Here is a 25,614-nt window from a genome sequence, read left to right as displayed (position 1 = left end):
TGATATGTTTTACTCCAGAGTGCATTAGTCAGTATAAACAGGTGAAAAGAGGAACTGATATCACTTCTATGATTATGATTGTTGGTTTTCTATTACATATAACACCCAGAACTGTGAACCTGGAAATACACAAACAAAAACAAGAAACCTTCAGCGCACAACTGTAATTCACAATACCCTCCAGAGAGACTAAAACATTTATGGATTATTTTCTTAACATATGACATTACAAACAAAACAATGAACAAAAAGATTTTGTTTAAAATTGAAATAACAGATCAGCTTTTTTTTTCATTTTAGTCAAATAAACACTACTGCAAATGATCTTGATGAAATAAAACAAAGTAAACAAAGTATTCCTGATGTGTTGTCTGCAGGATAACCTGGTTATACAGTTTTGATTAAGTTCTTCTGTGACCTGTTTGTCTGGGTGTAATAAATAGTGCTGTCAATGTGCAACCACACAGTATCTTCATACCGAGTACTGCCATAAACACAAACAGCAGCTAAAGTTACAATCAGATCTTTTGATAAATTCAATGTCATTTTCTCAATGGTCTATTTAACATTTGTACCTGATCGAATCATAGCACTTATCTATTCACTTATGTCTCAACTAGAAAAATTTCATAGAAATGTGCAAAAGGGAGATATATGTGTCAAGTGAGATCACAGAGGGAATGTCATTATCAAAGCTGATTTTAACTTCAGAAAAGAATCTTGCCTTAATCAATTATTAAAAAAACAGTGTAATCATCTCATCATACTGATAGCAAGCAGAAAGATACTTAACCATTTTTTCTCGAATATACAGTTGACATCAAGTTTGGGGGTTCACAAACCCAACAAAGAGCCACCTGTATTACCATTTGAAAATGATCTTTCCACTTTCAGATCCGAATGGACATACTGTATTAACACAATTCTAAATGACAATACAATATGTCAATCTTCAATGAGAGAACACGATAAGATCCATGATTTTTAAGGAAATTCTGTCAGGATGCTGTATCTTGTCCATGGTTACAGTGCAGAAATATCAAACAAAGGCTTGACAATTTGCCGAGTCTGCAAACCGACTAGAAAGTAGAAACAAACACACAACCAGACCGTGGCTGTATCATTACGTTGGTCAACGTTGGCACTGACGAGAAAGGACAGAAATCAAAGATAAAGTGCACCAATTCAAAAAGCCAAGGTTTGCAATTACAATCACGAGAGGGCAATGGATTGCCAGCCAATGAGATTCCATCATTGCAGGTCAAATCGGACAAACCTCGGGCTGCCATTTCTGTTGGTACAGTAGATCACAGTTCCCATGTCAGAGTATTTACATCAACGCACAGTAAGCACGTCTCCACACGAACAGGCACTCACGCAGGGTAGGTAGGCAGGCAGGCAGGCAGACGGCCACCCCACGGATCTCACTCACACATCATAAAAAATATACAAAATATACAATGTCGCAAATGCACAGAGACAGTGAAAAGGATCCAACCAATCAGAAGGCTCCACACATGCAGCTTAGCACACATTCACTGGTGAAGTTCCCACTCAGTCAGTAGCACATTTATCAACTATCATCTGTGATTGTTCCCAGAATTGGAGGGATTGTCTCTGCGATTGCTGTTGTTTTTCCGGCGTTTCCCCCCACTGGGCCTGAAGACCTTGCTGGTAACATGCTGGTTCCGATATGTCTTGCCTTGGCCCGACGAAGCTCCACTGTGGTGCCTATCACGGCCATGTTGCAGGTCCGAACCCCCTGAGGGGGCATGATAGTTACTGTTATTCGACACTGAGGGTGACCTATGAGGGTAGGTGAGTGAGCGTGTGGAGGACACACTACTGTTACTAGCGTCTCTTGACATAGGGGGATTGTGTTTGTGATAGTCCCTGCTTCCGAATTCGCGATTAGGCATAGGCACAGAACTTGCACGTCCCGGCTTCACAGCACCACCACGCACAATAGGGACTTGAGAATCAGGGTTTGTATCCGAATCCTGGAATAAAAAGGAAACATATTATGAAACATGATCCATACAATCAAGCTACAACTGGATTAATGATAATCTTACAGCGGGATGCAAGATTAATTAAGATTAGTCAAATCTTGCACATTACTAATGTCATAGGGTAATTAATTTCAGGAGTTTTATATTATTATGAATTCAGCAATACACTACATAAACACCTGAGTGCAGCAATATTGTTGTTATTAAAGCCGTATATTAACTACGTTTATTACATCCAAGGTCAAAGTGGAGACAGTTTCCACATTTCGGACATTATTTTGGGTCAATATTTGGGCTTATGATCACTCTCCTTCAGACTAAAGTAAGACATGAGTATGCTGTTAAACAAACATCTTGAAAGGCCAAATATAGAGCCTATTAAAACCCTTGGTAACTCTGTACAAAGAAATATTTGGTTTCTAAAACATCACAGCCGAACGGCAGTAACAAACAATTCACTGAACCATATTGTATGCAATGGCCTGTGTCCGATGCAGGCCATCAGCCAATTCACCAAGCATTACTATCCTCTTTAAGTTGTCTCATACTGCCTATTTTAACCCGTAATCTCCACTGTTTAGTTGTTACTTACTGTGTCGCTGGTTGTGCTGGAGGCGGAGGAGCTTACAGCATTGGAGCTTGCGGAGGACTTGTAGCCAGAGCTGTTCCCGGAGTAGTCCGAGTTCTCACTATCACCCATTGACTGTTGCTCCAGACTAGGTTTGTGTAGGAACGGTGTGTTGTTGTTACTGTTGTTGTTATTGCTGTTGTTACGTTGTCTAGAACACACAATTATACAGACATGTAATGTTGAACAGGAAAACTGTACTCCATGATATATGCAAATAAGGGAAGATGGCTAACTTATGATGAAAAATCATAAAGACTGACAAAATACAGGATGAAACTTCTTCAAAAATGCAAAGAGTGCAAACTGTTAAAAGGATTCTGGAATATTACTTGAGATTTTAGGTCAGTTCAGGAACAATTTTCAGTTTTGGACTCAACGCCTTTCACAACCATTTAAAAACATGAACTTTTTTATGCATTGGACTAGCACATGGATCAAGAAATTTGTTCAGTCCCTACTGAATTAAGACTTATTGACGTGTAGAAAACATTGCAAACATTGGATCACTTACTGTATGCTGAACTGGGGGATCTGCGGAGCTACGACACTAGCATATGTTGGGTTGAGATTACACGGGGGAATCTCCTGACAGTGGAAGTTCTCCTGAACCCATGCTCTGTATTCAACGACCTCATCCGTCACGCGCACAATACGACCCAGTATGCTGTGGACAGGCATCAAAATAATCAAAATAGGGCTCACAGGGTTGGTATATTTTATAACTCTCAATCAGATAAAATCAAAATCATGCTTGGAATTTTATTAATTTGATGATGCTACACCTCAATATGTAATGTTATGTCTATTCCTTCCTTTCAGGATTTACATATTTAGCTATAACAAGCGGAGACTGAAACGGCAGACAGGAGAATCTATTTTCTTTTATACTACATTGACATATAAAAATATTGTTGCAATGATTATTATAATAAGTACATAATAATAAACAGATATACAGATGGAAATGAAAAACGGAACATATGAAGGTACAAGTGTTCCTTATTTTCACATGCAATGAAATACAGGGCATGCAAAGAAACTTGGAAAAGAAAACTAGACTAACATGTGTTCCCCTATTTGTTTTCATCAGTATATTTACATGCATGTAAAGCTTGTAAAGCTTACATACCTCTGATTGCCAGTACGGACAAGATATGCATTTTGGGGGACACAGACATTACTGAGCACCAGGTATGCATACTCAAAGGCTTGCTTCACCTGCATTGCTCCATATGAACTGCGGCCAATGTCATTTCCTGAGGAGAAAACAGTTAAACGTGACTCATGTCATGTGTTTCTGAAATAACTTGTATTCATACAGCAATGCCGTAGACAAAACATGTCCTTGACATACTGTTAACAAATGAAACATATTTGCACAAATCAGTGGAGTTTGCAAACAAGGTGAGACAAATTTGAGTGGACACAAAAGAAGTCATGTTGGTTTTCTGAATTTTACACCCCTACATAATAAATGTTACTTGAGTGAGAGAAACATTTTGATCTAATTCTTCAACAATCACTTATGTACAATTTGTAACATATTCATCTGTTTACCAATAATAAATTTGTAGGAAGTGTATTTCGGCAATCATGAGAAGTATTTGAGTAAAGGGATGGTTCCTTGGTACCTGTGTCATGACAGCTGTCATAGCAAATAAATACAGCATCATATAGTTTTGTAAGAAAGAGAAAATAGACATTTCTAGTTCATGTATAGTAGTAAGAGCTTGTATGTAACAACAATTTGTACATCTGGAACCATCCCAGTCCAAATTTAGTTCTTAAAAATACATCTTAGAAACATGAGAAAGAGTTATCTCCCTTTTACCTTTGGTCAAAGGATCTTCAATGCACAGTAGGGATGGACGGTAGCCATTTTCCATTTCTCGGATTATGTCTTCTTTGGGGACATATTCACCTCCATTTTTTACACGTATCCCAGTTTTCAGGTAATTGAAATTTCGTCCATACAGTTCGAAAAATTCAATCAAAAGAACTCCAAGATTGGCTTCAGGCAGCTGAGCATCTATTCTGGGGTGAAGCTGTAACACACAATGTGAGACATTTTGTATTATCACTGAGATATGCACCAGCAAACAGGCATTACAGGTTTTATTTTCTTGTAAAAATCATAATTTGACAAGATATGCTAAATTTAGGGCCTTTTAGGACATGTCACTGGCAATTAGTGCTTTTGCAGGGGAAAATGTCAAAATTACAGGCTTTTTCAAATAGTTATATTTTGCCCTGTATCCAAAGACCATACAAAAATGGAGTAACTGCATCAGCATTTTGTCTTTGGGAAAAGAATATGGTGCTGGCCACAACCGAAACACATGGGTGGTCAAGGTGTTTATGACATAGGATGTCAACTTTGGAAAACCATGCTGTGTTAAGTGCTGAAGACCCCATGAGGTATTGAGCACCTACTCTACCCCAGGATCCCAAAGAATCTAGTCAAGGACTGCAAGTTCACACCTGTAAGAAGCTGACAGTGAGCAGAGTGAGGCTGTAGGAGCTGATCCCGCCGGTGAACACCTCATTGAGGTCTCGCTGTAGCAGGAACTGTTTGAGCACTAGCACCAGATACTTGAGGTTGGGATACTTGGCCATGTATTCCTGCAATTATTGATGTCAACCCATAAGTACCTTCAATATCGCATAAATGATTTAAGTTAACTGCTGTTTAGATCCAGATCCAAGATATTGGCTAAACGAACATTTCTAAGTTTTTAAATGGCCTTTCTTTTAAAAAAAAAAAAATCTTGACAAAAATGTCTTAGGACAGGTGGACAGAATTCCTTGGTATAGCAATCTACACAGATGTAATCAACAAGTTATTTTTTAGCATAGTATGTTGTAAGAGCAATATTTTTTATGCATGCAAACCAGTTGCCCTAACCTGATCTTAAATAATTTGCAAACCAAGTGATACATACCTTGATAAGTTTAGCACTTTCAACGCCATTATTTTGAACCATATTGAAGCTGATGTCAACCTTCACCTCTGTGGCATTGTCAGTCAGTTTCACTATAGGGACCTGCAACAGAACAATCAAGCCTCAGTCAAAGGCGTACAACATTCATAGTATCATCAATATTTTTTGTACAAGAGTTTCCAATGTTAATTAGTAGCATACCTGCAATAAATCTTTTAATTTTTTACTCAGATGCATATTCATATGTGAAGAAAGCCAGAAGTGTTCTTGTGGTGTGCAATGTTCTCTTGCAAAGAGTTATTGCCCTCCAATACATTTCTTTATTCACAATAAGTCTTAAAGTGGTTGGAAATGGGAAGATTAAACGACTTACGGAGGCTTTATCTAGCACCTTGATGTTGGTAATATCTGCAATTCCCTTCTCAACAAGTTTTGAGTGCAATGTCCACAGCGGCATTGACTCCCATTCGCCCGTCACCACCATATCAATGTCGCTGAAAATAACACCACAGTTCTAATATTGGTCGAGTTTAATGTTCTCACTTCATATACAAATAAGCAAATATCAGAACTGTCTTAGTTTAAATATTTCACAGGAACCATGTCTGTTTCACATGTAATATATGGTATCCATTGTTGCAGCAAAACAAAAAATTAAAATGTAAATCCTACAAGCTGTTGTAAAAATATAAACGTGTTTTAAGAAAATAAATCCATGGTACCATAATACCTTCCAGTTAGATAGAACGCAAGTTTCCAAATCGGTTCTGCTTCTGGATGTTACTACCAACACATACTTTTTTACTGACTGACTGACTGACTTACTGACAGACTGAGTTTGGTTTTACGCCGCTTTTAGCAATATTGCAGCAATATCACGGCGGGGGACACTAGAAATGGGCTTCACTCATTGTAGCCATGTGGGGATTCGAACCCAGGTCTTCGGCATGACTACCCCACCACCCCTTTTTACTGACAGACAAGGTAGCTTGCTTGCTAAAATATGAAATACTTTCACAGGAATTCATTTGAGGAGATATTGTTAACTTGAACATGATTTGTATGACAATGTAGTGCAGTACTAACCAGTACTATATCAGTACAAACCTTGTAGGGAGGTACAGACCAGTCTTAAAACTCCCAAAGATCTCCACCTACAAAATAGAACAGAATAGTAGACTCAATTAATAATATGTAGAAATGACACAATTCACATTAGTTGCAAAGTAATATTCCAGGGCTGACTTATACCAGCCATGATGATGATTTAACCAACTTGATACCTTCTAGATTCGAAACCCTTTTTCGAGATATTTTTTTGTAACAATGGTTACAAAATCTTCACTGAATTTGTCAGTCGTTTATTTAGTGCCTCACTTAAAACCATGTAAGATATATGATGGTGGTAGTCTGTAAGTAATGAAGCCTGGACCAGACAATCAATTGATCTTCCCAATTGGGATATATGACGAGCAACAACCAAATCTGTGAGCAATAACCCCTGACCCCCCCATATGGGTTGCTGAAAACCAATTGTAGGAGACAAGCAAATGGACTTTCTCAGCTGGTATGATGAATGCCATTCATTGCTATGTATTGCTTACAAAACTAAACAGACAATCAGATACATTTACTGAGCCCTGGGGTATTATTACCACAATGTCATTGCAGGGATAGAAATACTTTTTTTTCTAAGTGTGCCTTAAGGCACCAGACAAATATTTTAGGTGTGCCTTTCTGAAATCGAGTATGCCCACAAGTTTTTAGAATAAATGACAATGATGATGATCATTTGAAATTTATTGTTAAATAAAGAAATGGGTTTATGAGCATTCAGATATGTATGGTAATATTCAATTTGGAAAAAATAATTGTTTTGGGGATTAAATGACTAAATGTGAGTTCTCTTAAAACATTAGGCATGTCAAAAGGGCACCGAGAACATTTTTTAGCCGTGCCATTTCTGTATTTACCGTGCCATGGCACACTAATATATGGGGTATTTCAAACCCAGCATTGGTACACATTGCATAATTAATGGATCATTCTTCTTTAAAGTTCAAGAGCTACTCTGTACCATAACTGGTCACTAACAAGCATATTCCATTCTTTTGTTACTGGCATTTCTTAAATTATCCTATAGAGTATCATCTGTTTACCAAAACAGTGCAAGTATCCAGGCACTTGTTACCAAAACAGCTGTCAAGTTACTGTATTGAAACTTAATATCATAATTTGAGGGTGAACATAGATACAACTTAGTATGTTATGAACATTGAACAGGGCATTTTGATCATGCTAGGGTAAAGAAAATTAGCCTTTACAAAGTATGTCCTCACAGACACACACACACATTTTGTTTTCTGATAAGACGCCAAACATTTGTGTTCATTACAAGTGACTGAGTTTAGTTTTAAGCCGCACTCAGCAATATTCAAGCTATATGGCGGCAGTCTGTAAATAATCTAGTCTCGACCAGATAATCCAGTGATCAACAGCATGGGCATCGATCTGCGTAATTGGGAACCAATGACATGTGTCAACCAAGTCAGCGAGCCCGACCACCCGATCCCGTTAGTCGCCTCTTACGACAAGCATAGTCGCCTTTTGTGGCAAGCATGGGTTGCTGAAGACCTATTCTACCCCAGATCTTCAAGGGTCTGTTCATTACGATTCACTTTATACAACAACATAGTCCTGAGCAGTGATCGAAATATTTTTCCAACTCAATAAGGCAGTCGGGCAGGTGACCATTAAATGTTGCCTGCCCAAGTATCCTTGAACGCTGCCTGCCCGCACATGAAATTAAACACTATAGATAGCATACTGAGTTTTTTTTTACAAAAACAAACAAGTATCAAATTAGTTCAGCAAAATAAAAGCAACAAGCATGAAATTAAACACTCAGTCACATCCCCAGCCTGTGACATTCGAAAAGAGCCTGTTAAACTTGCAATTCCACTTATCGGTTTACATCATGAAATGATACATTTTCTGAAAAAATTTAATAGCAAAAGTTTAAGGCGATACCTGCCTCAAATATATCTTCTCGCATGTTTTTCATACAATCAGGTTGGTGGAGATTTTTTTCAGGCAGCCCAACAGGAAAATTGCCAGCCTCGGGCAGACAGGTAGGCCATTATTTTTATCGCTGGTCCCGAGATATGGTTCATTTGAATAAAATGCACAATATTCTGATATAACCCATATCCCAAGTTCTTTAAGTTGTTTAATATATGCTTCCCATCATCTGAACATGTTTTCATCCCCCAAAAAGAGAATGCATGAGTATGGAATCGAAACTTGTCTTCAACATGACAAGTGGATGCTTTAACCATTCGACTATCCAATGGCCCCAAATGTGTATGGAACAATGATAACAATGACCATTCATTAATCATGTTACATTTCTAACCCCTTACTTTCATATTGAGAGTGGCTCACTCATTTCCATGGTAAGCAAGCATTGTATATATGGATTGTTACATGCATGAACTGTATGTAATGTTTAACTTAAGTTCCTTTGTATCTGGTAAAAGTTAGCGTGCAACATTTCTATACCACTGATAAGGATGCCAGGGAAACTTAACAATATTGTTTTCACTCGAACGATTGCTTATTGGAGAAAATGTGTATTGAAGATCACCATATTAATACTGACTGCACCAGACAAACTTGAGTTCAGCAGCATAAGTTATAGGGGAATTCAGGAAGAACAAATAATGTCACACATTACCACTTCATCCCTGTTTAGTCAGTTTAGTCAGTATCACACAAAAACCTCCAGTGAGGATGGTTTTCGATGTTTAGGTGCCACTTTTGATATGTCAATGAGCTTTTGAACCATCTACGGTGTACATGTTAAACATGTCTGACCAATTAATGCTATATAGGATACAAATGGTTTGACAAATGACATCTACAAAAAATCAGTCGTAATAAATGTCAATCTATACCAGAGAATATTCCAAAGAGAGACTGAATAGCAAAAATTTGGGCTTTTGATCATGTTGACATAGTAAGCATGTCTGATGGGATGTTTATTAAATCATTAATTTTTTACAAATTGGAATTTCTTAAAGTTCTTATTGTCTTAAATTCACCAACACAAAGTAGCTTTTAAAACCCTTTTTTAATGACATTTGCTAAAATATTGGGGCCTACTTCCAGCCTAGGTCAAGATAAAATTTATAAATCACTGGTGACCTACGACATAAGTTGGTCATACTGGATTTGTTGCTAGTTGTAAACTGGCAGATATTGTTACCTTGGCATCTTTCCAGAGTCCGTGTATGACTCCCCTGATTCGGTCAACCACTTCCTGTCTCATCCTCTCCTCCTCGGGGCGCGGAGACATGTAGTGGAAGAAGTCCTTTATCTCATTGTGTAGACTGAAACAACACAATTTTCATGGTACCAATATTAAATACAGCCTGCCGGAGTTTTTTTTCACTTTAACATTTATCCAATACACAAGAAATAACAAACTGTTTTACATCATATAAGATTTACATCCAGTATCTGACTCTCATTTCCATTTTTTGTTCCCCCTCATTCTTAATACGTGTACATTGTACTACCTCGTCGGCAAAATACCTTAGTTGTGGGAGCGACGTTAAATAAAGCAAATAACTACTACTGACTCTCATCTTTCATTTTCTTTGGGTTTATCTGAGCAATAAGTGCCACAAGGAAATATGGAAGTCTCTATATTCATTCAGATATCAGAATGATTATTTCTACACTGTATTCATATAAATTGCTTCTAACATACTCAAGGAACAAACAAGAAATCTTAAAACAAAAGGAGCAATATCCTGATGTATTTTCTGTATCTTATATTCTCCTACATCTTTACTTACTCACCTAGAATTTCGGAATACATAAGCGTCCAACTTTCTGACGTGTGAACAGACTGCACATATTTTTGTATATTTGGACATGCTCAGTAGAAACTTTATTCACATATTATCACTTTTGTGGAACCAACAACAAAACAAGTGACATTTTTACCTTGATGAATTTCATGAAAATATTATTTGGGATGGGGGAACGGGAGAAACTCTTACCAAATGTTGAAATTAGGTCAATAAGATCATTTTGTCCTGTCAATTTACCTTTAGAAATAGTCTTGATATTTATTGTACATAATACCAATTACCAATTATACTGTCACATTATGACGAGCTAGAATCTGCCAAGAGACTTTGAACGTTGAATAATCAAAAAGCACATTTTATCACGTTATTACTTGTCATACATTCTGTTAAAAACATAAACATGATCAATTTCTTCGAAAAAGAAACATCATAATTATTAATAATAACATTCTGATCATAAGCTGTACACAAATACACACTTACGATGTCAACTTGCAAACAAATTTGAACATCCATCCCACATCGGCCTCAAATGCCATGTTTACAACTTATATAACCAACCGAGCGGAAAGCAATGCGGCATGCCTATTCATACTAACGGTCCTCCTAAATGAACGAGATTATCTACAATTGCTTAAATAACTTGTACACACTGAAACTGATAACGCTAATTCGACACGAGGATTCTAACATCGCCTCTCCATCCGACCCTCGCTGTCAAAATAGGGTCATCGTGGTTGTTTACACGGAATCTTTCCTTCAATGGCTCGCCAAGCGATTGACAATGTCAAGGCTTCTGGCTAATGCGTGGGCAGTAGGGTTACAAATTTGTACCAACGCTACAGCCTTATTCGACAAATACTTCACTTAGTTTATGATATCATACACTTCTAACGAAACGAAAGTACATATGATTCTTGGAAAGCTTACATATGGCCTGTTTGTTATCTTGGAAGCCATGAATTTGGCTGAATAAGCGTGTGTCGCCAGGTTGTTGTGCAACCACCGGCGAGATATGACAGCTTTCGAAAGCACATGCAGTTCTTAAAATATATAAACGAAGACTAGACGTACAGAATATATATCACTGAAACATAATAAATCGTAAACATTTAGGATATTTACCCAATAATAACTGCGGGGCCGTAATTTTTGTCCTTGGGTTTCCAGGGGGTGAGGCCGCCATCTTCACCCAATAGGTGCTTGTAAGTAGAGTGATTTAAACCGTACGTACTCGCCCGGTTCTCTCTTTTCCTTTTCTGTGGGTGATGATGGTTATTTACATCAATGTTCTTTTTGTTGTTTATGTTGGGGTTGTCGAAATTACCCCCATCCAAAGGAATGAAATCTTTCTGGTCTGGTCCCAAATACATGTTGTCCACGCCTATCTGAGCTTCCCAGACTCTCGTCCATAGATCATGTGCATGTCCCAGTTGTTCCGGTGGATACCAAGCAATTCTTGGATCCATGCAATTTGAAAATGTGAAACCGCCCTGGAAACAGTACTCCCCGTTTCAGTCGCGAGACTCTGGATCGACCCTGGGGTAGATAGTAGGTTAGTCCGTCACCCAGCCGTGTTCAAATTTCCAGATGTGAAAGAAGCACTGCGCATGCGGTTTCGGGCGGTTTTGACAGGGGCCCGGACTGTGGATATTTAACCAACGCACATGCTCGCGTGCCACGATCTGATCAAGCAAATCCTTAGCATGTTGAGCAATCACTTCTCAGCCAATGTAAACTCGCTCTGTCGCCTTGACACATCGGGAATACCATGTCATTTAGACAATATGCAATCAACCTGTACTGTTTTCATAGCAGCTAAGTTCTATTTCGGACAAAGCGCGTAATATTAGAAGTTAATGAAAGATCGCTTGGATGGTAATTTTACGTTTCAAAATTAGACTCTAATTAGAATTTTGTCTCAGACCTAATTGAATACAATGTCATATTGCATTAATTAGTTTCGTGACAAAGCACATGTTAATTCTAAGTGCATGACAAAATAAAACTACGAATTTCAACCCATCACGATTTCCATTTAGTTTCTTGGATGATCTGAATATATGTAAGTGAAAAACACACATATCTTTATTATTTTGTATCATAATAAATACATGAATAATGTGATGGCGGGTAATACGTACACACGAATATACGTATGTTTATGGTATACAGTAACCATTTTGTAATTTGGCAACTATTTTCAAGTGTATACTTTCAATTGTCCAACTTATAAGGGACAAACGCTACTTGGTATAATCAAGCTCTACCATTCCTGCCTATTTATTTACTTCATATATCTGCCTATTTGGAAATTTCATATCTGTAAAAAAAAAATAATTGAAATAACGCACCTCACACGACGGATGTTTGGAAGCGTTTACCACAAGCATAGTTGGTTTTTTTGTAACCTGCACTGTGTTAATGAGAACCTGAAGTTGGGAATCTTGTGACAAACCCAAAAAGGTTTTATATCCTGATGCTGTTTGATTGAATATGGAATATTTATATTATATATATTCGTGTTATGTATATTTGTTATATCATACACAGTCTTGTAATTGCAAATATTCAATAGGACAAGGAATGCCAATAATTTGACTCTGTTTTGGCCTGGTTATATAACATTCACTTTGTCCTACTTGCCCCGATACCTGTAGTGAGTAGACAGAGTAATTAGAAACTGATCTCCGGAAGTACGGGTCTGTATTACAAACACATCGCAACACCTTTACGAGGATGCAGTTGTTAAAGCCCCAATCGAGGAGTCGTTACGTAACATGTTTGTTCAACGCCCTGTATCATACCTGGCGTCATTTGTTGTGTGGGGTGTCATCTCATGCCGAGGACAGGAAATTTCAATGCTGCATATAGAAATTAATTCAAATTTTATTGAGCTCTTTCATCGACATTTAGCAGTGATATCTCTGTTGTTGTTCCACATGTATCTGTTTCCTATCATTTTTCGATCAAACACTAAATGACCGCGGGCTCGTGTGCGAAAAACGCATGATGTTGGAAGGCGCACGTTAAATCTCCAAATCATCGTCATCATCATCATTTTTTTATTAACCTGGTGAAGCACTATGAAGATACCCCGAAACGTCGTGTTCCTCAAAATAAAGACGTTGACATCCATTAATTCTCGCGTTTAACTTCAAACTAGATAGAAAACCATCAGGATGTATTTTTATCAGTGAGGGATTCTAAAGGTATAAAGATGGTTTAAACATATTTTTATTCAACCAAAATTGAATAGGGATCGGTGAACAAGCTATAAGCTTATGCCACACCTCTCCCTTACAAAGACAAATAATGATTACATAGTTTGGTCGTTAGTCATGTACAAGCTATTCTTAGTACATACGAAATATAGTATGTCGACATCATGTATAGAAAGTAAACAATCACTTTATCCTGTGAAAAGGGCGTCCAGTCTGCCGGAGTTTGCAATAAACAAATGAACCGATTTAAGAATCTGCATATTTACAAGTGCAGTTGCATGAGCGCCTGCGAATAATACAGAATGTAATGTGTATCCTTTTTGTTAAAAGTACATGTTATTTCGAGTTTCAATTAATGTATCTTGGACAAGTAAAGAAAAAAGGTATAAAGATCTGCCACTCCTCGCCCTAAACTGATATGATTTCTAAATGTCTATAATAACATTCATACACGCTATAAACAAAGGCTACTATTTCAATACATTCATGGACATTCATTTTTGTTGAATGCGCAAAATTGACAATTGTTACAGTCCTACTCCCGACCATAATGAAGCCTTTAGTACTATACTGAATGTACTCTTATATTATATGTCCATGATATTAATGTACTCTATGCGTGGTATAAACATTTATAGTCTGTAGATGGAGCGGCTCAGTCCTTTATGTCTATTAAATATATATAACACGTAACATTAACTTAAACGCCACAAAATGTACAGATTTTATCGTAAAGATCAGCTCTGGTTATCAAAACGAGAAGACAGTCTTCGTTGTCTATACCAGTGTTTGAATTATTGTGATATTAGATCGACATGTCACATTTACGTCAAGATCTGTAATTTCAAAATCGTGTTCTTTTGAAATACTAATCTATAAGATAATGTCAGAAATACGTCAAGAGCTATATACAGTATCAAAATCGTGTTGCTTTGAAATAATAACCTACAAGATCTACAATTATTGAATATATTTTTCGAGGCTAATTATTTTATAAAATATTTATTCTGTTACAAATGTGATTTGATTTAAACAGTATTTCTTTCCCAAAGAGGATGGGATAGGCACACAGACACCGCCTATTTAAAAAAAATATATAAAAGAGTACACTTTACATGAAATATTACAGTAACATAACTGGACCTACTCTTGCATTACCAAAATATGCAAATTACTGTAATATGTACATTTCACTCATCTTCAGGATTGCAAGCGTGTTATTCATGGATGTTATTTTGATAGGGAGAGGTCTTCATATATATTTGATATATGCCTGTTGACCAATCCAATTTCTTTCTGAAATAAATGGCCGCATACCACTTAGTCGAATTTCTAATTTCAGAGTAGTAAAATGCAGTCGACGAATGAGCACTGTGATCTTAGCTATCAATTAGTTTATTAGACATTGGAACATATCAAAAAGGGGCGTTGGGACTCTCTTTATTTACATTTTGTATATCGGGCAAAGTTTAACAACCAACGAGTAAGCGTTGGGTGTTGGGACTCTCTTTATTTACATTTTGTAAATTCTTCTCTTTTGTAAATATAGTTTAAACCATATACATCTTGTCCAGTCGTTGATGATCACTACGTTTAGATGGAGTACCGCCTCTGTTGAATATTCAGACAACGGATAACAACAAACATTAATTCTGGAGAAGTATTCGACTGTCTCCAGCTAATCCCAAATATACGCACTTACACAGAAAAGAATCGAAAATTGCCGCGGGCCTTCTTGACGTAAACGGTTTACACAAAACCTAAGATAATGGGCTACACTAAACACTACTTTAAATACAAGATGACGGGAGACCGCTCGTTGTCCTGGCTCACCCCCTTAAGCCTAATGGTATACAGTGCAAGTGATGGGCGAAGTGCAAGAACACAGACAGGTTCACAATAGAGAAAGCTAAAGCCGTTATTTGGCGTGGCATCACTACTCATTGTACACGTGGTCTCAATGAATGTGCAGAACGGGACGCCACAGCCGTTGTGGGGGTGGTGTAACCCACGCGTACATTGTGGTATAAATATACCGACGGTCGCACAATCTCCCCGTCGCCGAAATACCTTAGTTGTGCGTGCGACGTTAAATAAAGCAAATAACTACAATCTCCTAGGTCGCACGTGATCCCACACAACCAACTAGTGCTAACATAGAGAAAACAACCATACATGAACAACACAAGAACCAACCAAACCATCCCGCAGTTCACTCCATACCACTTCTGGCAAATTTCGAAATTCAAAATTCATTTATTTAATTTTGAAATCCTAACGCCCGATTCAGGTTGCCATACTTTTCGGTCAAATCACCTCTCTTTCAAACAAACACTAAACGGCATGGCGGACACGTGTGCGAAATACACATTAAGTCTGAAAGCGCACTTTAAATCCCCAAATCATCATCATCATCATCATCATCATCATCATCATCATGTATAAGACAAAATATCATGGATGTTAACTTCTTCTTTATTTTATTGGTGCATACAATAAAGAACTTGGCATCCATGATATTTTGTCTTATACTTGAACTTCTATATGCCTCTCAAGAACATCATCACCACCATCATCATCATCATCATCATCATCATCATCATCATCAAAATCTGCAACATCACAAATATAACCATTTCAGCTACATTTTTATTCGGCATTGCAATGTGTTTATATGTACTGCTCAAAAGAACTTCTATAAAACACGACAGTTTTCACAATAATATTTTCAATCAGCCAAGGCATGACATTAAACCTGTGTTTATGTGAAAGGATCCGGCGATCCTTGACTGATGATTGGAGATCTAACGCTTTACGACATATCCTTAACTTCTTTTGAATAGTATATCTACAGTTCGCTGAACACAATGGGTCAGTTCTTGGTATTACAACGCATACCACAAACTAAGCAATAATATATTCAAAATCAACCGTCTTGACTTTACCGCCGGTGGTACTACCATTATTGATATGATAATAAATAGTACTGTGACTTTTGCGTACTTATGATATGTTTGTTTTCCGTTATTGAATTAATACATAATATATGAATGAATGTTATAAGTATGTTTGGACACATAGATCCGTATGAAGGCTTCGACAGTATACGTGCCTAATAACCACTTATTTGCAGCCATGTATCATTTGATGTGCATAGTTGTTTTAGTCAATGCATTTCCTGCTATATCTGATCTTATAGATATAACGTGAAGATTGCATTACTTATTATGTATTTAGTCAGAGTTTTCTGCACTTTGTAAATGAGAAAGAAAATAGAATGAATTTTAGGTTATATTGACGTTCAAGCATTGCTAAATTTCAGACAAGGCAGCGATTACAACATCCTCTGCTGAAAACATATGTATACATGCACAGGGAGTGGACTTTGCTTGTACATTCACGAAAATAACCTAAAAAGTAATAATATCACATACAATATCATTTCGGAGTAGGGTTTAATACCTGTGTGTGTTTGTTTGACAAAATGTTATTAATCACACGTTTCCAATACTTCGCACAGCAGTCACCTAGACTCAGAACAAAAATATTAAAAAGAAATCCAACCTAGTCTGGAATGATTTTACAAGTCTAGATTGCCTCACGTCCAACCCAGTCTACAATGATTTGACAATTCCCGATGGTCTCCTAACCTCTTAAACTTTATAAGCATTCTTCTGGGGTCCATTTAGATTTCTTAATTCTATTTAGATACATATTTTACATCAACAATCTCAGTTTCACATATCAAACCTTAAAATCATATAGATCTACATGTATAAGTCTGGCTGAAGGGGTCGTTGTCGGCACAGGTATTACAGATATGTACCCCAGGTACGTTTCTGTATACAGACATGTACCCTAAACAAAGACAAACTACAGAAACGTACCTGGGGTACACATCTGTAGTACCCGTGCCGACAACGACCCCTTCAGCATAAGTCTTGTTGTAATAATATTCTGTACAGGGCATTGATAGATATGGTCCCCTTAAAGAGCTGCAATTGTATGATAAAGACAAGAACGGTACTGTATCTGTCACATCTCCAAAAGAATATTTAGCTCATAAAACTCATTTTGTAGAAATATTTGTATGCTCAAGCGCTGATCTGAAGAATAACGGATTGAACTTGTTGACGACCAATGAGAAGAATGAAATGTAGGCCACTGAAAGGGCAGCGTCACTGACATGAATAACCAGATTGACGAAGTGTGCATGCGTGATTTACGATACACATTTAGCTTAATTTTTATTGCTAAGGACTATTTGCTAAATTTATAATGGTGTTTGAATGTATTTTCAAATTTATATGCGCGAAGAAGACGGTATCATAAACCATGTATATAATTTATAATTTTCACTCGAGGTAGTAAGTGCCCGGCTAGCTCAGTCGGTAGAGCACGAGACTCTTAATCTCGGGGTCGTGGGTTCGAGCCCCACGTTGGGCGCAAATTTTTACTTTATTTTTTTGTTGTTGTTCTTGTTTCAAAACGGTATATAATGTGAATCTGAAATAAGTTCATGTTTCATCTTCAGCTCGCATTTTAGATTGCGAAAGGTGACAAAACCAACAACATTGATAGATAACACTTCAATCACAGCTGGAGTAACAATATTTGTTTAATTCTATTAATGACCAATAACAAGTTAACAAAGCACCTCGTTCACATATCATCCAACTATTCCTCTACAATACATCTAGCCAATCCTTCACAATGCACCTTACTAGTCCTTTTATTCACATCTACAATATACAGTGTACCTAGTACGTCTCACAGTCCCTGAACCGCATTATTTTCCCTTTCGTCCAGCCCTTACTGCATGCTAAATCTGTTAATGAAGAAAGGTAAGTTTGCAGTTTAACCAACAAAATATGCCAAGGAAAAGGTATTCACCTCAATTCTACCATGACTATGGAGAAGCTTGATTCTTACTGATTATTAACTATCAGATCTACAATCATGTAATTAATGTACACTACATCTATGAGAAAGTCCTGTTTAACCAGCATGTAGTTTCACATACATGATTGTTCGTAATGATCATTTTGAACATGTGTTTCCAAGAACCATTCAATTACACATGGGGACGGTGGGGTAGCCTAGTGGTTAAAGCGTTCGCTCGTCACACCGAAAACCCGGGTTCGATTCCCCACATGGGTACAATGTGTGAAGCCTATTTCTGGTGTCCCCGCCATGATATTGCTGGAATACTGCTAAAAGCGTCGTAAAACTAAACTCACTCACTCACTCAATTACACATGGAACCTGGATTATCAATAACACTTTGAGAACCAAATGGTAAAAGACAGGTTAACTGTACTATGAAGTCATTACCAGATAAACTGTAAAGGTGTATTCTAAAGGAATAATTAGGTGTAATGTAGAATATGTATAATTCTGGTAGAAACAACTAACTCCATTTGAATTGAGCAGGATCTACAGTGAGGTGGGAGATGCAGAACCTGAAGAGTGAGTGAGTGAGTGAGTTTAGTTTTACGCCGCACTCAGCAATATTCCAGCTATATGGCGGCGGTCTGTAAATAATCGCGTTTGGACCAGACAATCCAGTGATCAACAGCATGAGCATCGATCTGCGCAATTGGGAACCGATGACATGTGTCAACCAAGTCAGCGAAACTGACCACCCGATCCCGTTAGTCGCCTCTTACGACAAGATAGTCGCCTTTTTATGGCAAGGACATGGGTTGCTGAAGACCTATTCTACCCCGGATCTTCACGGGTCCAGAACCTGAAGAAATCTAGACAATCCAGCTATATGGTGGTGGTCTGTAAAAAGCATGACCAAACAATCCAGCAATCCCTTGGCATATATAATACAAACATTACCATATTGTACAGTACAACCAGAAATTATTGAGAATTTAAGATTGTAATTTTTTTTTTTTCACTCATTACTCACGTATTAAATGTGAATATTAGCAGAACATAAGTCCCGATTCAAAGACAGGTGAACAGTTAGTATTTTGTCAGTGTGAAAGTCACCATGGGCAGCAATGCAGGCTTCAATGCAGCGGGGTATACCACTGAACAAAGAAGTTAGAAAGTCGTGGTCCATGCTGTCCCAATATCGGACCACCTCTTCTTTCATTTCAGCAATATTTGTCAGATTTTTCTTATTGACACTTTCCTTCATAAGTCCCCAAACAGTTTCTATTGGATTAAGGTCAGGGCTATAGCTTGGCCAATCTAATAATGTCATATTTTGGGTCCGAAACCAGGCCTGTGAATGCTTTGAACGATGTTTTGGGTCGTTGTCCTACTGGAAAATCCAAAAATTGCCATAGAACACGTGAGCACATAGAAGTAAATGTCCCTCGAGAATATCTGTGTACCGCTCACTGTTCATATTCCCTTCAAATACACAGAGGGGTGTTGCCCCTAACACAGATATGCCACCCCACACGTTAAATTTTGGACTGTACTTTGGGCGCTGATACAAAGGTTTCTCATTTTGTTTGGTCCAGAATTTCAGTGTATTAGGAAACAGCCACACAGGACTTTCATCTGAGAAAATCACATTGTCCCAGTTAAAATTTCTATGCTGTAAGCACCAGTTCAACCTTCGCTCCTTTTGTTCAGGTTTCATGATAGGTGATGGAATTCCTCGACTTTTCTGCCAACCCATTGCATGCAGCTCAGTTCTAATTGTCTCCTTACAGATAGCCACAGTTCCTCTTTCAATCATATCCAGCCTTAAGTTTTCTAAACTCCTTCGTTTGTTTTTAGAAACAAGAATACCAAGCCGCCTCCTGTCACCGACAGTCAATTTTCTGGGCCTACCTGCGCCTCCTGGTGCTCAATGACATATCCATTTGCAATATTTTTCAAAACACGATAAACAGTGGACAAACGGATGCCTGTTCTACTTGAAATCACTTTAGCTGATCTGATGTCCTTGTTATAATACTCTAAAATCAACTTCCTCTTCTCTAAATCATCCATACTGAGGATCACTGAAAATGTCGTCTGCTAGCAAGTAAACAAAGGGGGATAACTCTCCACAAACTAATGGAAAAGGATTAACGAAGTTGTCTCTCTTCAATGAACCCAAGCACTTGATAGCTGGTCAAGGATGTTTATACTAGAAATCCAATTAAACATACTCCTAAAATTCTCAATAATTTCTGGTCATTATTATTTCATCAATTACCGATGAACTGTAAAGGTGTATTTTACAAGAGGACAAAGTCATCAATATCCCCCACAATGGCAAAATACTCTTCATGAATATGTCTTCGAGTTATGATTATGTCAAATGTTTTGGTGTGTATATAGAAAAGTGGAAGGAGAGTATTGAAAGGTTTTAAAAGAAAGAAGCACTACCACCAGTTTCAGTCTAAGTCAAACTTGTTGGCATGGAAATGCAAATATATTTTATTCAGAAATCCAAAACTACCAAAAGGCACCAGTACACCACCAGACCAATCTATGTGCCAAGTTTAGTGAAGAAATAGTGAACGGTTTTAAAGTTCTGCTCCGCGGAAAAGAGCACTACCACCTATTTCAGTCAAAGTCCAACTTGTTGCCATGGAAACGCAAAAAATATAATAATCAGAAATCCAAAACTACCAAAAGGCACCAGTACACAACCAGACCTATCTATGTGCTAAGTTTGGTGAAGAAATATTACACAGTTTAAAAGTTCTGCTCCGGAAAAGACAAATGTGCACGGACGGAGTGCATTTTAATACCCCCGCAAAACGTGTTACGGGGGATAAAAAGATTAATTAGGTGTAATGTAGAATATGTATACTTTTGATAGAAACAACTAACTCCATTTGAGTGAGTGAGTGAGTTTAGTTTTACGCCACACTCAGCAATATTCCAGCTATATGGTGGTGGTCTGTAAATTAACTCCATTTGAATTGAGCAGGATCTACTGTGAGCTTGGAGATGGAGAACCTGAGGAAATCTAGACAATATTCCAGCTATATGGCGGTGGTCTGTAAAAATCAAGTCCCTTGGCATATATAACACAAACATTACCATATTGAAAATGATTTTATTATTTCATGAATGACAGAAATAGGTGACAATTTTCAGCCTATTATAACAGTGATTGTGGATAACAAGCATTCAAATCAGGAAACAACATGGCCAGCATAATGTGTATACATGCAATATGTGTAGAGATAAATGTAACAAAGTACCGGTATAATACTAAAGCACAAACTAAATGTCTATATCAAACCCATTCTCCATAAATACCACAACAGTTTGTTAGTTTGGTCTAAATAATGAGAGAGTGAATATTCCATCAATATCATGGAAGCCTGTGAATAATAAAATAATTTAGTTGTTTTGAACATGAAGACTAGTGGGACTTTCAAGGGCTGTATGATTAAGCATGTTAGCTGAACAATGTTAGAGGCTGCATTATGTAAGCCCCTCAACAATCTGAATATGTAACGATACCAAATTAATCACAATTCAATAAATATGTTTGAGCATTAATCTAATACATATGTATACATAAATAGTGTAATTTTTTCTGTTTTATTCTGGGAAGGATGACTAAATAATTTCATTACAAGGAACACATAGCAGTTGAGAAGATTTAATGACATATACTTATTTAGAAATGGGCAACAACTGTAAGCTACCAAGGGGTAAGAGGACAAAAGGTCAAAACAAGTCATAAGAAAAGGAAGCACAATAAACAATCGGTGTAAAACAATTCATAACATTTCATGAGTCAGAGTATCTGAACTCAAGCTACAAATGATACAGAAATCAGCTATCTGAACATTTACTATTGTTACAACATAAAAATCAATAACAAATTATACTCTGATTGAAAGCAAGCAAAACCTAATTGTTGTAGCAGTGATTGAAAGTAAAACTTAAATAACATTTAAAAAATATAAACTTAAAGATAAGATTTTAAAATGTAAATCTTAAAGTGTAAACTGTGCAACAACAAAAACTTGCATGATTGTCCATGCTAGTTAATTTTAACTACCATCATAATTTGAAGGAAAGAATCTAAATGTATGGTTACAAACGCTATCACTGGCAGTTTTCATTTAATCCCACTGATACTCTTCCCAATGAGACACCACTCCACAGAGCAGCAACCAGAGAGCAAGCTTGAACGGATACCACTAAAGGGAGGTAACTCTACCTGGGCGTCATATCTGATCTGTACCATCTTATAGTCTGTTTGCAGTGAAAACGTACCGATGATTTTCACTTTAAACAAAAAAGTAAATCAAATAAACTGAAATTAAGATTGTGAATCCTCATAATTTTACCTTGCGAATTGAAAATTTGAATCTCAGAATTTTATTCATCTTAGTATAAAAGTTGTTTAACAAATGATCATAGATTCAAATCGCTATTATTGGTTTGTATTACAAGGGGGTAAGCTCAGTAGTTGGAACACTGAAACAAATGCACGTGGCGTTACGTGATGAGCGTTAACTTAGACCAATTATGAGGATTCGCAATCTTAATTTCACTTTATTCGATTTACTTTCTTGTTTAAAGTGAAATTCATCGGTACGTTTTTACTGCAAGCAGACTATAGAAAGGAAATACCTAATATGTTGATGTTACCAAGTTAGGTTTACAGTATGAAAATAATATGAAGATATCGAGACAGGTCCTAGCTGAACACTCAGGTCTTAAATTGCAACAACTGTCATTGAACAGCCATTAATCTTTGAAATATGTCTCTACTGTACATAGCAATTTCTACAAGACACAACTTGCATATGTATTTTCCAATTCAACCAATATTAGGTTCAAGATAAAAGATATTTTCATATGAACTGTACAGCTTAAATATGAATCTAATATCAATTTGACACAAATACTTCATTCGCACGCAGCACTGCCTAACAGAAGAATTCTCTTTGCAAATACAGACACCTAAAGCTGAAATACTTGTATCAGAGCAGAATTATCACCCTTACCTGTCTGTATCTACAATGAAATTGTTAAATTGCCATACCACTATGATAAATACCCATTCACCTAAACATCTTAGTTTTATGAAAGACATCAGCATTTTCATCTCCTGATAACAAATTTCTATGAACAGATGACAATTTCTCATTGTGTCATTGAATGAAACTCCTAATGAAACTTTGATGGCTTGTGGTTCAGACCCACCTCATGTCAATGAGATCAAAGGACACAAGAAATCACTTGCTTACATAATTTTCAAGCGTAAAAAAAGTTTTAAGAATCTACTTTCTGCAGTGTCTAGATAAAAGGAATTATGCATTCATGCATGTTAAATAAACAAGTTATTAAACGATACAAGTAAAAAGTGATAAGTGAACTGAGATACATTATACTAAATGAATTAATTACTAATCTTGTAAAAGAATGTCAAAGGCAAAACTGACCAAAATTATCTAATCAAGAAGAAAACACCAAATACACAGTATGACCCAAATGTCAAGTTGTGACTAAGACTGATCAACTGACTGACTGAGTTTGGTTTTACGCCGCTTTTAGCAATATTCCAGCAACATCACGGCGGGGGACACCAGAAATGGGCTTCACACATTGTACCCATGTGGGGATTCGAACCCGGGTCTTCGGCGTGACGAGCCAACGCTACCCCACCGCCCAAAGACTGATCAAGCTCACATCAGCCATGATTGCAAAACTGAAGAGAGGATCTAGATGAAACTAAACAGAAAACAATAGCCATTTGTTTTCAGAACAACAATTCTTTGGAAATGCACAAATGTTTAGTTCTCAATATCATCCAGATGGCTTTTTCACGGACCCCCTCTCAAAAGACATGTAAACAGTGAGTGAGTTTAGTTTTAAGCCGGTTTTAGCAATATTCCAGCAATATCATGTATGGAGACACCAGAAATGGGCTTCACACATTGTACCCATGTGATAAATTGAATCCAGGTCTTCGGCGTGACGAGCAAATCAAGTTAAGAGTGAGTGAGTGAGTGAGTATTGTTTTACGCCGCTTTTAGCAATATTCCAGCAATATCGAGGCGGGGGGACACCAGAAATGGGCTTCACACATTATACCCAAGTGGGGAATCGAACCCGGGTCTTCGGCGTGACGAGCCAACGCTTTAACCACCAGGCTACCCCACCGTCCCAAATCAAGTTAAGAAGTTACTAAGGTTGTCAATAATGATAAAAAAACAGTACATAAAAAGCATGACTTGAATAGCAGGATATATACCGGTAGTCATAAACAAACAAAAGCTAATCCTCCACCTACTGGTCAAGACGTAAACAACTTAAATGTGATTCAATAGTAGTTTCAGATAGTTGCATTTGATGCAAACTCATTATAGCTTACCTACACTTTATCAGTATACCAAGGTGTGATGCAGTACCAATAGACAGAGCTCAGTTCTCCTCGGCCATGTTTGAACATATCACGAGTACCATTCTTTGGTTTCCCTGTTCATTTTAAAGGGTATTATCTTAATTTTTTTGGAAGATGTTTTCATTATTATTTGCACAGTTAACCATTTTAACAAAAGTACAGTTAAACCTGTAAATATATTATGAAATATATAATTCACCATCGGTATATATTTCTTAGAGTAACTTTTGATAACCCCATATTGAACAACCATCTTAAAAGGTTTGAGTTAAAATATTTCACTTTAAAAACAGTTCATATTTTGCTTCCGGCTTATTGACCAGGGAAATTCTGTAAACACTAAACAAACTCAACCTTGCCAATTTAATCCATTGGGGAAAAGACTTAAAGTATTTATTTCATTCTCTATTATCTTGTCACCATAATATCATTCAATAATTGTCTTCGATAATTCGAGAAGGATGGAAAGTGATATCCAATAATTCCTCCAAATGAGATTAGAATCAAACTTGAATAAACATACGGAAATAAACAGGAGAATACTTGTATGTGTATGAAATAGTAGATACAATGAATACAACATGAGA

At 37.1% G+C, this 25,614-nt stretch overlaps 1 protein-coding gene and 1 non-coding gene across 2 annotated transcripts; one reads left to right on the top strand and one right to left on the bottom strand.

Annotated features, from left to right (window-relative positions):
* Positions 1 to 520: 520 nt before the first annotated feature.
* On the bottom strand, positions 521 to 12,079 carry LOC124283484 (terminal nucleotidyltransferase 4B-like). The gene is made up of 11 exons (XM_046719549.1): positions 11,591 to 12,079; positions 9,853 to 9,976; positions 6,693 to 6,739; positions 5,959 to 6,079; positions 5,586 to 5,687; positions 5,125 to 5,265; positions 4,475 to 4,688; positions 3,773 to 3,899; positions 3,155 to 3,307; positions 2,605 to 2,791; positions 521 to 2,000 (listed from the first exon to the last, which is right to left on the bottom strand). Exons 1-11 carry the CDS (start codon positions 11,932 to 11,934, stop codon positions 1,581 to 1,583), a joined length of 1,980 nt encoding a protein of 659 aa, XP_046575505.1. The 5' UTR covers positions 11,935 to 12,079; the 3' UTR covers positions 521 to 1,580.
* Positions 12,080 to 18,062: 5,983 nt separating this feature from the next.
* On the top strand, positions 18,063 to 18,135 carry Trnak-cuu. Its single transcript has one exon. It is a non-coding gene; the product is annotated as a tRNA-Lys (tRNA).
* Positions 18,136 to 25,614: the final 7,479 nt, after the last annotated feature.

Source organism: Haliotis rubra, unplaced genomic scaffold (genome assembly GCF_003918875.1).
Source record: "Haliotis rubra isolate DU_JTF1 unplaced genomic scaffold, ASM391887v1 Scf317, whole genome shotgun sequence".
Taxonomy (NCBI): Eukaryota; Metazoa; Mollusca; class Gastropoda; order Lepetellida; family Haliotidae; genus Haliotis; species Haliotis rubra.
The sequence above is the reverse complement of the archived record's forward strand: the minus strand, read 5'-3'. Positions and strand labels throughout refer to the sequence as shown.